The sequence below is a fragment of the Rhinolophus sinicus genome, chromosome 6 (assembly GCF_057876585.1).
Source record: "Rhinolophus sinicus isolate RSI-liver-muscle chromosome 6, RSI-T2T, whole genome shotgun sequence".
NCBI lineage: Eukaryota > Metazoa > Chordata > Mammalia > Chiroptera > Rhinolophidae > Rhinolophus > Rhinolophus sinicus.
The window spans coordinates 32,670,453-32,683,770 of record NC_142506.1 but is presented as its reverse complement, the minus strand read 5'-3'; the positions used below and the strand labels follow the sequence as shown (position 1 = coordinate 32,683,770).

At 50.7% G+C, this 13,318-nt stretch overlaps 1 protein-coding gene and 1 long non-coding RNA gene across 3 annotated transcripts in view; one reads left to right on the top strand and one right to left on the bottom strand.

Annotated features, from left to right (window-relative positions):
- The window catches only part of LOC148757853 (uncharacterized), a 27,832-nt gene extending 19,433 nt beyond the window's left edge, over positions 1-8,399 (bottom strand). The window contains exon 1 of the long non-coding RNA XR_016021514.1: positions 8,254-8,399. This is a non-coding gene — a long non-coding RNA (uncharacterized LOC148757853). The remainder of the gene's footprint in view (positions 1-8,253) is intronic.
- KCNS2 (potassium voltage-gated channel modifier subfamily S member 2) lies at positions 6,675-13,318 on the top strand. 2 transcript variants are annotated; one of them, XM_088799028.1, is made up of 3 exons: positions 6,675-7,618; positions 7,821-7,964; positions 8,279-13,318. In XM_088799028.1, exon 3 carries the CDS (start codon positions 8,322-8,324, stop codon positions 9,753-9,755), a length of 1,434 nt encoding a protein of 477 aa, XP_088655154.1. In that variant the 5' UTR covers positions 6,675-7,618; positions 7,821-7,964; positions 8,279-8,321; the 3' UTR covers positions 9,756-13,318. The 2 variants fall into 2 exon arrangements, with proteins under 2 accessions (XP_088655154.1, XP_074172498.1); XM_074316397.2 differs by lacking the exon at positions 7,821-7,964 and having other exon boundaries at positions 6,677-7,618.

The following is a 13,318-nucleotide window of genomic DNA, read 5'->3' as shown; positions in this document are numbered from 1 at the left end:
GATAGCACCCTGAGCTGGGGGAGGTTTGGGGAGCTGGGAATGTATCTGAGGGTAGACAATTGGTCATGATAAAAAATAGGCAGACCAGGTCTGAAAAGAAATCTTTCCCTGAGAGATTTCCGCCAAATTCCCAGCCAAGGGAAGAAGTGCAGATCTAAGAAGGGCGGGGAAGGAGTAGGTTTTCAGCTACTGCAGCTTCCAAGCTTGGTTCCTGGCTGGAGAATCTGTGACCTACCTAATAACCTTTTTACAACTTGTGACCAAGAACCAGGACAGATACCCCTCTTCAGACATGTGGTGTGGATAAGTTCAAGGCTGAAAATGTCATTATGAGAAGAGGGAAACAAAGTCCTGTCTGAGGCTGAGAGATCATTCCTCAGTGCCAGTTCAGGACACCTAGAGATATAGGGCACCATGGGCCTGTGTCTTCAAACAAAGTCCTTCCAGCTAGGGATATCTTTAGCCACCTCGTGATAACTAGTGAGTGGGGACTTTTCTGTGTTCCTTCTCCCCACCTTGGGAGAAAAGATGCAGGATGTCTACCAGCGTCTACTCACCCATCAGCAACAGAGAGTTTTGGTGCCCCAATTTCTCTTCTTCCTGCATCCTCCTCTACCTCTCCCAGTTACATGGGGCCCTATGATTGAATTCTGGCCAAAGGCATGTGGGCAGAAGTGAAGCCTGCCACTTCCAGACCTGGCCTGGAAAACCTCTCATGCCATCCTCTATGCCATCTTCCCTCATCTCCCATCTTTATGCAGAGGATTTCAGGGAGGGATTTCAAGGCCCTAGAAGCTGGCAGAGCTCTAGGTGGAAGGAGCCTGGGTTCTGGAATCACCATGTGGAAGGCTTCTCCAGAACATCCAATTAGACTGTAACATGAGTGAGAAACGATCCTTTTATTATGTTAAGCCACTGGGATTGCGGGATTTGACAGCAATTAGCCTACACTAATTAATCCTGCACCTACTCAAGATCATTAAGAGGGCAGATTTTGGAACCAGAGAGTCATGTTTGAATCTAAACACCCCACTTAATGGGCATCAGTAAATGAGGTTAATAATAGTACCCAAGAGAGGGCAGGAGGCAAGCGGAGAGTTTAGCACAGGCCAATCACATCATAAGCGCTCAGTAATTAGCACTAGTCATGGTTAACACTGAAGCACTTGCTATATGCCAGGCCCTGCTATAGCACTCTTAAGTGTTTCTTTTAATTCTCACAATAACCTTGTAATATATATTAACCTTATAATAACCTTATATTATATATAATAACCTTATAATAACAAGCTAGGGACTGCCATCGATTTTAAAGATGAGGACCGTGAAGCATGAAGAGGCTAAATGTTTTATCCAAGGATACATGGCTAGGGGAGCTGGGGCCAGGTTGTCTAGCTCTGGGGCACACAGCTCAGCCAGTGGCATCATCATCACTCTCAGCTTCATTTTCTCTACTACTTTTGCCTTCATCAGCCTCCTGGGTGGTAGACGGTTGCTGAGACGCCACTGCTCCCTGAACACAGGTGAGGGCCTTGAAGTAAATTGTCCTGATCTGGTGTCTCACTGGCCTAGAGAGTAGGGCCAGGGCTGGAGGCTGACGGCTTCAGTCCAGCTGTGATTCACCCAAAGAAGGGTCAGGAAAGGTGGGACAGCAGAAGTCAGAGGACACACCTGAGGCAGATAGAGAGGAAGTCCCTTGGTCTCTGGGGCTCAAATTCCACAGTAGGTGTCATGCGGGAGACCCTGCTCGCTGCGCCATTTGTCATGCGGGAGACCCTGCTCACTGCACCATTTGTCGTGCTGGGCGGCCTGCGGGGTCTCTGGTCCCGCTCCCCTCATAACGCAGGATATGGTGAGGCCAAAAAGGAACACCCATGGAGCCATAGGTAGGGGAGTCATACCACTATATTCTCTCTGGCGGCACTATACTCTCACTGGAGGCTGGATCCACACTGTCCGCAAACCGCCATCCACGCTTGCCAGCCCAGCCGCCATCTTCTTGCTAGCCCCCATTCTTCCTCTCTGTTAGCATAGCCACAGCAGTTATATTAGTGGCCAATGGCTCACTGGTTACAGCTGACGGCCAACTAGCCACAGCTGATGGCCATGCAATCACAGTTGATGGCCATTTACTACTTGAGCCAGCACCTGTCTATGTGAGGCCGAGAGCCTGGAAACTGCTTTTTTGGGCTCTGCCCCCACAGTAGGCTTTTAGGAAAGCCTGATGTTCGGGTGAAAGATGATTAGACCCTAGAGGCAGGTGATAGTAAACCCAGGAGGGGCCCTTACCTAGGAGGTGTGTTGTCCTCTTGTTAATTTCCCATGAGGTGATCTTAAGTCTAAGTTTCATCAAGTATATTTTAATTATTCCAGTCTTGTCCCAGGATATTTGGGGGAATTCAGTAAAGGGCCCCAATGAAGTGGTACTCAGGTGGCTCACAGGCAAAGCCTCCCAAGGAAAAGATACTTGGAGCAGGAGGACCAAGGGACAAGCCCTCACAGTCCCCAGCCCTCAGGAGCAGGCCCTGAGCATGCCAGCCTTGGGGCATCTGGTCCCATTTTTATTAAAGGACTCAGAAAGAAGTCCTTCAGAAACAACCTTCTCTCCCTTGTCAACCTCCAGGGCACCTCGGGGTGGGGGGGGCTGGCTGTAGGAGGAGAGAAGGATGGCCTCTGGGGATAAAGCCAAATGGCCTAGGCAAGTACTCACATGTAATAAATTCAGTCCAGCATCCGGAAAACAATGCACAAGCTATATAATGCTATTGTATTGCCTCTTGAGAAACACCTAATGAGGAATTGCATTCATAATATAGCAAAACTTCTTGAAACCCGTTGTTCCCCAACTTTTCTCTCAATCTCCCTCACCAGTCCATTTTCCCCCCTGACGTACCTCCTTCCCACGGCTCAAACCCCGCTTCCCCAGCTCAGGGTATCCCCCACCTGCTTCTCTCCTCTCTTCCAGTCTGCTTCCATCCCCAACAGTGTCTCCATGCCTTTCCACTGCAAACCCTCCCAGACAGGCCTGCCAGCTGCTTGTTTCATCCCCCTTACCACTGACAGCCTAATGTAGGCCCAGGAGCAGATCTCCTTCCAAGGAGGGGAAGAAACGGTGACTCTTCCTAATCACAAGTTGTTTCCAAAGTAAATGATTCTGAGAGGTGGAGGCTCAGGGGTTGAGGGGAGATGGTGACAAAGGCACCCAACTTTTATGGTGCCCCAATTCTGGGCAGGCACTGACCTAGAGTTGGGGTGGGGCTGATGTTCCCTGAGTTAAGACAGCCCGTGCCCTCGGTGCTGACTGCTAAGCTGCGCTTGAGCACAGAGCTGCGTGTCCATGCCCCGAAACACAAGGCTGCTCAGGCTCTCAACCTTGACTGCACATTGCCAGCACTGAGGGGGCTTTAAGAAAACACTAATTCCTCTGGCCCCATGCCAGAGATTCTGATTTAATTGGTCTGGGGAGAGGCTCAAGGCATCCAGGGGCATCTACTACTATGAAAGCTCCCCAAGGGATTCAAATGTGCCAGGGATAAAATCCATTAGGCTAATCAATTGTTCTTGTGAGCACTGCAGAGCTTGGGGGCTCCAAGTCACAGCCCCAGGCACAGCAACCCTTCCCCCTCTACCTGTTCTTGAACCACCAGGAGGAAGAAGAGGCGGGGCCGAGACTCTGGCTGGCACAGATTAATGTAAGACAGGAGTTGGGGCCTCATTCATTCATCATTCAATAATATATTCAATAACTATTTAACATAAGAGCTGTCAAAGAAATGACGGAACTGACAGGGGGATCTAGTTATTGGGCAGTTAGGCCTCTCTGAGGCGGTGACATTTAAATCGAGACCAGAGTGACAAGGAGAAGCCTGCCATGTGAAGCTGCCATGACAAGCAGAGAAGAGCCGGTGCAAAGGCCCTGGAAGGGAGCAAAGGGGTACGTGGCTGAGAAGAAACGATGGAGGAAACACCAATGGGATGACATTTGCGAGCTGGGCAGGGGTGCATATGGAGGGTCTTGGAACTGTGGTAAGGAAGTGGCTTTCATTTTCAATTTGATAGGAAGCCCCAGAAGGTTTTCAGGACAGAATGACATGACCTGGTTTGTGTTTTTGAGAGACACTCTGGCTGTGATGGGGAGGGTGGCTGGTGGGTGTGGGATGGACATAGGTGAACAGTCCACCCCAGTTGGGGGGGGGGCACCCCTGTGCTCACACCCAGAGTGAGGATGTGTGCTCGGCTCCTTTGCAGTGGAGAATGTAGGTCAGGCAGCCTGGCTCCCTCAGCCAAGCCGCCGGTGCAGCCCCCTCGCCTGTCAGAGAAAAAAGCCGACTCTGAGATGTGTGGGCTCAACTGACAGATCAGTGTTGGCAAGGAAGACAGAGATAATAGTCTTCCAGATGCAGGGATGTGGGCCACTGCCTGGGGTCCCTGTGTCTCCCTTCCCAGAGTGCCACTCCCCTACCCCTCCACCCTTTCAGGATCTCCCTAGAAGGCCAGCCCAGGGGCAGGCAGCTGTATTTTAAGATGAGGGCTTAGACCTCTAAATAAACCAGAAACTCAGCCAGCTTCCCTGGTACAGAAGGACAGAGATGGCTCCACTTCTCCTCAGCACAGTGACTGGGAAATAAACAAGTGGCTCTGCCTGTCACATACACTTAACCCGCTGCAAAGGCATATGTCAGACCCACAGAGCTTCTGCCTCTGCCTTTCCAAGAAAAAACTGATATGCCCCAAACTTGGGCTTCTCCTGTGGTCTCCAACTCACCATTCTGTTCAAGGAAAGACAAGCATGGGGGCTTGTTCTTGACCCCAGGAGAAGCAAATAAATGGCAGGTATGGACACTGGGTCCCTGAGTGGCTGGGGGCATGTTGGCACAGCCCTGTCAGCTGTGGAAGGGGACAAGGGAGAGGTAGAGAGAAGGGAAGGGAGGGTAAATGGGAAGGAGGGAGGTGGAAGGAGGGTGGCAAGAGCAGGGGCAGAGCGGAGAAGGGCACAGAGTGATCCTATTTAGAAGGGTGAAAGACCCAGGGGCCTGGGCAGAGCCCTGGTGGTCTGCAGGTGGGGTGGCTCTGAGTGTGGGAGAAACAAAGAGAAACAGAAGGCAGAGGAGGCTCTCTCTCCATGGGAGACATCTCCCATGACCACAAAGGAAGAGGAATGAGCAAGAACAAAAGCCAGACAGGAACAGAAGGAGGAAGGCAGATAAATAAAGCAGGGGAGGGAGGACAACTCCAGAGTCATCAAACCCTAGCATTTTGGGGGCAGGGAGGAAGCTTCCAAATGCAGCAGTAAAAGGTGATATATGTATTGAGCTAAACCAGGAGAAGAATCAGGAGCAAGGCCAAGGGCATGGGAGTGGCTGGGAATGGTGGCCATGCAGCAGAAGCCACATAGACATATGGTGGTGAAGCAGAAGGGGGCTGTAAGCCAGTCAATGAGAGGACAGGGGTGAAGCGCTACAAGAACCACAAAGGCTGTCCCACAAGTGCTGCTGCTAAGGGCCCCTGCAGCAAAGAGATCTCACAACCAGCACCACCCCAAGGTTTGGGAGGGGGTTGAAAAAGAGTGAAAGAGGCAGCAACACAGCTATTTATTATGCATGCATACATACACACACACACACACACACACACACACACACACACACACACCCTTATCTAAAAGCATCAGACAAGAGAAAGGAAACTTGTGTGGCCCTTACAACCTATTCTTCCCTCCTTCACGTGCCCGCCTCCCTGGAATCCCCTGCACTTGCAGAAACCTGCAGGGACATGGGTTTGGAATCCTCTCAGCAGTCACAGACTGTACATACTCCCATATACATGTCCAGAGGCAGGTGGCTGGCACAGGGACAGTTCTCCTCTAAGTGAAGCCAGGCTTGTTCCAGGAAGCCTCACATGAAACCAGATTAAGGGTCTTCCCCAGACCCTCCAAGAAGCCCCAAAGCACTTGAGCTCCACAGAGCATCTGACTAGTTGGGATGACATTGTCAGGGCCACATAAAGAAAGGGTGTGTTTCCCACTGTGGCTGTGGTGTCTGCCCTGTGAGTCCAGAGCATCCAGAGCCACACCACGAGGGCTTTCCCAGGACTTCTGACCAAGACCTGTGTTCCACCAGCTCGCTGGTAAGCTCACACGGTGCATCAGTTTTTGCAAATGAGGACCATCAAAAGGGCTGAGAGACCAAGGGGAAGGGACTCCCCAGAAACTGTGGGTCCATTTCTCAGCTTGGGCCCTGCAGGCAGCGTCTTAAGGAATAATCTCAGGAGACCAAGAGCTCAGATCTGGGCCAGAAGCCTCCTGGGGAATGAGGACACAGATACTAAGCACATCTACAGTGGACCCACACCCAACAGTCCCCACTCTATTAGCATACACACAGTTCTCATCTTATTGGACCCTGTCACTGTCCCTCTCAATACTACACAGTAATCAGCACACTGTACACACAGCCCAAAGGCCCCTGCTGTGTACACACACCTCACTGACATGCCCTAAGTTCCCCAGTTCTGACACACTGCACACGTCCCCACCCCTCAGAGGTCCCATTTTTATCAACGCTGCACACAGACACTGAAAAGTCCTACAGTCCTCAGACCACACACACACACACACACACACACACACACACACACACCACCACCACCACCACCACCCACACACACAACCACATACTTCCCTGCACTCTTCCAAAGCCACACACCACGCTGGCCTGTGCACACACAGCACCCACACAGAGATCCCAAACCGAATTCCGTGATTTCCTCCCACGCCGGTGGGGCCTGCGCTCCAGCTCCAGCAAACTAAGCTGAGCTCGACCTCAAGCTTCCTTTCCTCTTCTTCTCCCTCCCGCTGCCTTCCCCCCACCCGCCATCCCCCGCCCCCCGCCCCTCGGCTTCAGGAAACTTTTCATCAGGTCCCTAAGAAGGGGAAACCCGGAGTTCCCCGTCTTGCTCTTCCCGGGGTCGCGCAAGCCGCCGCTCATTTTTCCAGCTGGGATCCCCAGAGACCCAGTGGGAAAAGGTCACCGTAGGCAGTCCCCTGCCTGCGCCCCGGGGAGAGGAAGGGTAGCAATAAAAGCTGTCACCAGGGGGTGGGTGAGGGCTTGGGAAAGGTGTTGGCCCTACGTGGAGCCAGGAGCGCCAAGGGGTCGCGGTGACGCGGAGGAGGAAAGCAGAGAAGCTGCAGCGGCGGTGGCATTGCCAGTCTAGGGCGGCGGCCGCACCAGGGAATGGGGAGCTGTCCTTTCAGCACCACTGCGAGGGGCACCAGCTTGGCTCCGGCTCCGGCTCCCGCCGTTGCTTGTGATGCGTACTGTTGTCTCTCTTGGGGTCAGAAGGGCGTGCAGATCGATAGAGGTGGCTCTGTGAGCGTCGGGACCAGCAGCCACCTGTGAGCCTCCTGCAAGTGCGGGCGGCGGCGGCATCTCCGGCCGGAGACAGGAGGAGACGCTCGGCGGACCCCGCCCGCCGGCCCACCGGGCGCATACACAGGCGCACACACACTCGCACCCGCGTGCACACGCACAGCCAGCCCGCAGCGGCGGCCGCAGCGATGCTCGCCAGCAGGTCGGGGAAGTTTCCCGCCGGCCTTGGCCGCGGGCCCCAGTGCTCGCAGGTAAGCGCTTCCAGAACCCTCAGGGCGAGCCCGGGCAGCTCCGCTGGGTAAGGCGCGGCGCACGCGGCTCCGGAGCACCGCGCCTGGCGAGCCGGGAGGCCCGGGGCGGGGGGGGGGGGGGGGGGGTCGACTGTGCTCCAGCTGTTGGAGCTGGACACAGGGTACGCCAGGCCGCCCCCCTTCACCCAACCCCGATTTACAGACTCCAGCAGTGAATTTCCCCATTCGTCTCCTGAAGCTACGCACCCCCATCTCGGCCCAGCCCTGCCCGTGCGCATCCCAGCTCAGATCCCGCCTGTCTGCGGCGAGCGGGCGGGGGCGTCTCCTCGGCCCGGCCACCGGCAAGGTCAGCTCGTAGACCTCTGGGCTCCCAGAAACGCGGGGGCGCGATCCCTGCAAGCCTAAAACAAGCGGAATGACCCCTGGGATGGGGGTGGAGGCGCGGCCGTGTATGCTACTGGAAACATACCCCCCCCCCCAAGCCTTTCCTTGAGAGGGGGCCAAACCCCAGAGAACCACTCTCCCTATCTCAGTGCCCTTCAGCACTCAGAGACCCGCTTGGAGAGGACTGGACCCGCCAGAGATGGATGGGTAAAAAAAAGAGGGGCGCAGGGTCCTCAGTACATCCTCCTCACCGGACGCGGTTCTCTCCGCTTCCAGGTGTAGCGCCCCCGCGCGGCGCGGGCGGTTGGGCGTCTCCAGCATGACCCGCCAGAGCCTGTGGGATGTGTCAGAAGCCAACGTCGAGGATGGAGAGATCCGCATCAACGTAGGAGGTTTCAAGAGGAGGCTGCGCTCTCACACTCTGCTGCGCTTCCCCGAGACGCGCCTGGGCCGCCTGCTGCTCTGCCACTCACGCGAGGCCATTCTGGAGCTTTGCGATGACTACGACGATGTCCAGCGTGAGTTCTACTTTGACCGCAACCCGGAGCTCTTCCCCTACGTGCTGCATTTCTACCATACCGGCAAGCTTCATGTCATGGCAGAGCTGTGCGTCTTCTCCTTCAGCCAGGAGATTGAGTACTGGGGAATCAACGAGTTTTTCATCGACTCCTGCTGCAGCTACAGCTACCACGGCCGCAAAGTGGAGCCCGAGCAGGAGAAGTGGGACGAGCAGAGCGACCAGGAGAGCACCACATCATCCTTCGACGAGATCCTGGCCTTCTACAACGACGCCTCCAAGTTCGATGGGCAGCCCCTGGGCAACTTCCGCAGGCAGCTGTGGCTGGCACTGGACAACCCAGGCTACTCAGTCCTGAGCCGAGTCTTTAGCGTCCTGTCCATCCTGGTGGTGTTGGGGTCCATCATCACCATGTGCCTCAACAGCCTGCCGGACTTCCAAATCCCCGACAGCCAGGGCAACCCCGGCGAGGACCCTAGGTTTGAAATTGTAGAGCACTTTGGCATCGCCTGGTTCACATTTGAGCTGGTAGCCAGATTTGCTGTGGCCCCTGACTTCCTCAAGTTTTTCAAGAATGCCCTGAACCTGATTGACCTTATGTCTATCGTCCCCTTTTACATCACTCTGGTGGTGAACCTGGTGGTGGAGAGCACACCTACCTTGGCCAACTTGGGCAGGGTGGCCCAGGTCCTGAGACTGATGCGGATTTTCCGCATCTTAAAGCTGGCCAGACACTCCACTGGTCTCCGCTCCCTGGGAGCAACCCTGAAATACAGCTACAAAGAAGTAGGGCTGCTTTTGCTCTACCTCTCCGTGGGGATTTCTATCTTCTCTGTAGTGGCCTACACAATCGAAAAGGAAGAGAACGAGGGCCTGGCCACCATCCCTGCCTGCTGGTGGTGGGCCACTGTCAGTATGACCACTGTGGGGTACGGGGATGTGGTCCCAGGAACCACAGCTGGGAAGCTGACCGCCTCTGCCTGCATCCTGGCGGGTATCCTAGTTGTGGTACTGCCCATCACCTTGATCTTCAATAAGTTTTCCCACTTTTATCGGCGCCAAAAGCAACTTGAAAGTGCCATGCGCAGCTGTGACTTTGGAGATGGCATGAAGGAGGTTCCCTCCATCAATTTAAGGGACTACTATGCTCATAAAGTTAAATCCCTCATGGCAAGCCTGACGAACATGAGCAGGAGCTCACCAAGTGAACTAAGTTTAAATGATTCCTTACAGTAGCCAGGAGGACTTCTTGTCCTCAAACCCACATTGCTGAGCTGCCTCCAGTGCCTCTGGCACAGTCCAGGCACCTTAGGGTTATGGCATAAGGAGTATGCCCAGCCCCAAAGGGGAGAGATGCATGGGATATGTGCCCCAGGTTGCTTTTACAGTATTTAGAATCATTTTTAGAGTATGGTGTGTCTGACACCATGCCTTTGAACCTTTCAATGAAATGACACTCACTGGTCTTTGCATCGTGGGCATAAAATGTTCACTTTTCTGCTGGATGAGTGCCACCCAGAATGCTAATTTTTATGTTCACTGTGTACCCTATTCTAGTGCTCATGGCCCAGTACTGTCTGTGAATTGTTTGTGCTCCTGTTTCTGAGGTTGTCATGTGAGTTCTGCACAAAATGCCTCCACAAGTCTGTCCAGTGGAAACACATCTATGAGGTCAGCAAGGATATGATAGGATTTTGCTCACATCATGTGTAACAAAATCTCAATTCTTTATTCATTGCTTTCATTTAGTTCTAATACCAAAACAAAGAGAATGTGAAATTAAGCACATGACCAATGCAAGTCTATGAGTTGTTTTTATAAATTATTTGTAGCTCTGTGACATGCATGGGTACACTGGTCACCTTTAGAACAATGTATGCTGATGTTCATGTCATAAATGTTGCTCTTTAGAGAATGTTACTCAGTTAAACATGTAGTGCAGACAGAAATGTTTTTACTAGAACAGATGCATTAGGGACAGAGGCTTCAGCTAAACATAGGCCAAATTGCAGGATACTTAAAGGATTTTCAAATCCAGGCCTCTGTTTTTCCTAGGGTGACCGTGGAGACATTTATTTCAGGCTAAGGATCCTGGTCCAGGCCATTTGACCAAACTTTGCTGTGTCTTAGATATTAGCATGTTTTCAAAATATTTATTTTTAAAAATGTTTAGAAATAAGGTCATGTTGTCTTCCTCAACTACAAAGAAATTGTTGTATTGTCTCCCTGAGGTAAATATTGTAGGGTTGCTAGCAAGGGCAGTAGCTTAGAAACTTTTGTTGCCTGCTCTGCAAGCTTATAAAATGAGAACCATTTTATTTCCAAGCAGAATTTACTTCGATAATTTTGCTTCTAGGATAGAGTATGTTGTAAATGATGCTCTAATTGCCCTGGAGTTCCTGATATGACATGGAAACCTGTTGGTGTAGCAGTGTGTCCTCAAAATATACAAATGCATGGAGGCTGTGTTGCTTACCCATAATGGAAATACTATAGTCCTTATTTCCATTTCAACTGCTTCTTTATTGGAGGGGGGGTAGAAGACAAGAAAAAAGGAAAGAGTTGTAAAACAAAACATTGCTACTGTCATAAATAATTATAAACTTCTTGAAAAGCTTAATGCTATTTAAAAGGCCTTTAAACTTCTAAACTTGTGCCGAAGGTTAAGAACTCTTGCCTTCTCCAAAATGCCCTTCCTCTTCCTCAGTTACCAAGCACATAACATTGTGAAGGGGAAGCTGGACCCCTTTGTAAGATAGTTCTCCATTATTTTCGATATAATCGGTTGCCTTCCATTATTGTTCGGTCTTTGGAAAGGCTGCAGAATCCAGGTGTCTCAGTGTGGAGTTAGGCAGGCTTTTTCTCCAAGGCTTGGGCCTTCCCTAAAGATTTCCATTCCCTAAGAGGTCCAATCCTTAGTTGAAAGTAATACATACCTTATGGGGGTGTGGTGAGGATTTTGTCAGAAGGCTTTGTGTACTTGTAATTGCCATGGCTACTACAGAGTGGGCGATGTGTTGGATGAATGCGTTAGTCACTTATGACCTTGAGTCTGTAAGTTCAAATCCTTCCATTAGACCGGAGCCTTCTAGTGCCTGATGGTCTCCTATCTACATCTGTTTCTCAGAAGCATCAACAAAAGTGGGATGATTTGGGGGCAATCAGCTACCAAGCTAGAAGAGCAGAGTTATTTTTCAGAATTTGCGCATGAAACATTTGGCTTTGGCTGATGTTTCCAGCACTGGAAGGCAGAGAATTTACAAAATCAGCAACAGCTGCACTGAAAGCAGGTGATAGTACAAACTCGTGAGGACTGTTCAGTTTACCAAAGCTGATGGTATCAGGTTACTGAGCATGGGATCCATGGTCAGTGACCATAAAGATTGTGAAAAGTGGTGACAAAGAAGGAGGCCGAATAACTCAGTCAATCTCATGAGTATTCTTCTAAACAGGCAGGTTTTGTCAAAAAAGAGATACTCCTAGTCATTACTCTTTGCAGATGTGAAAGCTGGAAAACTTGACTTTTCATTTTGGTAATGACTTGCATTTATCTGGTGCCTTTCATTAGGGGAATCCCAAAATGCTTTAGAGATTCTCTTTTAAATATATATATAATTTTACTTCCTCTTAAATATATGTGTGTGTGTGTGTATGTGTGTGTGTATATATATATAAAACTTTACTTTGCCCGTCCTAAAACTTCAGTCACTTCTGAGCATGAGAATGCCCTCATAGCATTGAGTTCTCCAAGTGGTGGTTTCATATAAGAGGGAAAGACAACAACACAGCTGCTTGAACATTGGCGTTAATTCCCACAGAGAATGGACACTGAACTGTGATCTACAGAGAAATCAACTTCCTCTCCTCCAAAGTATCGCCAAGGGAAAAAGTTCACAAGTGCTTTCAACTGGGCTCTGAAGGACCTGGCTAGATAATATCTTATGTAGCAGTTTCTTTTGGTCCCGGGAGCTAATCAGGGATTCAGGTTAATTTTCTGCTCTGTTCACAGAGTTAAGAATATAAGTATGAGGTGACAACTTTGCCCACCAGGCTGTTAGACTGGCCCATAAATGTCGTTTAGGGGGCAGTGGAAGCTTCATATCACTTGTTTCCAACTGATGGTTTGAGAGTAGCTTCACTCCTGACATTTGAAGGTTGTAACCTCAAAGCCATTGGAACGAATATATGGCCAGACTTCTATCATAATATGAGTAATGAGCATTTTGAAAGTGCTGGTTGAGAAGTGACACTATGACTTTTTTGAATAGAGGCCTATTGGTTATAGATTTGTGTTTTCTGCCAAACCCCCACATTTCTTGTGTTTCCTGCCAAGGAGGGGCATGTTGTAATGCCGAGTGGATTTATACTACCTCCTGAGGCAGTAGTTGGTATTTAATATTTGGATTTGATATTTCTACTTATCTTAGTAGTCAAATAATTGAACTACCTGCTAATTCTTGCCTCATTTCAAAGAAAACAATCCGTTATGCACTTTGGGATAGCAGTAATCTGTACAGGCTGTATGTTATCTACTTGAAGGCTTAACTGCTATTTCTTGTATGTTTTAACAGCATGACTTGTTACAGAGTTGTAATTTGAAAAATTGAGAACGCTGTATTTGCGATGTCAGTTTTAACACACATTAACACACTACTGTGCAAGCACTGACACGGCCCGCTGCAGCATTATGTCTGATGACGGCGCGTCAGCCCTCGTGCCTCCACTCGGGAACGAGCAGTAACACTGACGCTCAGGACTCCAGTCTCAAAGGGTGTACCAATTAAATAGAAAAAACTGTT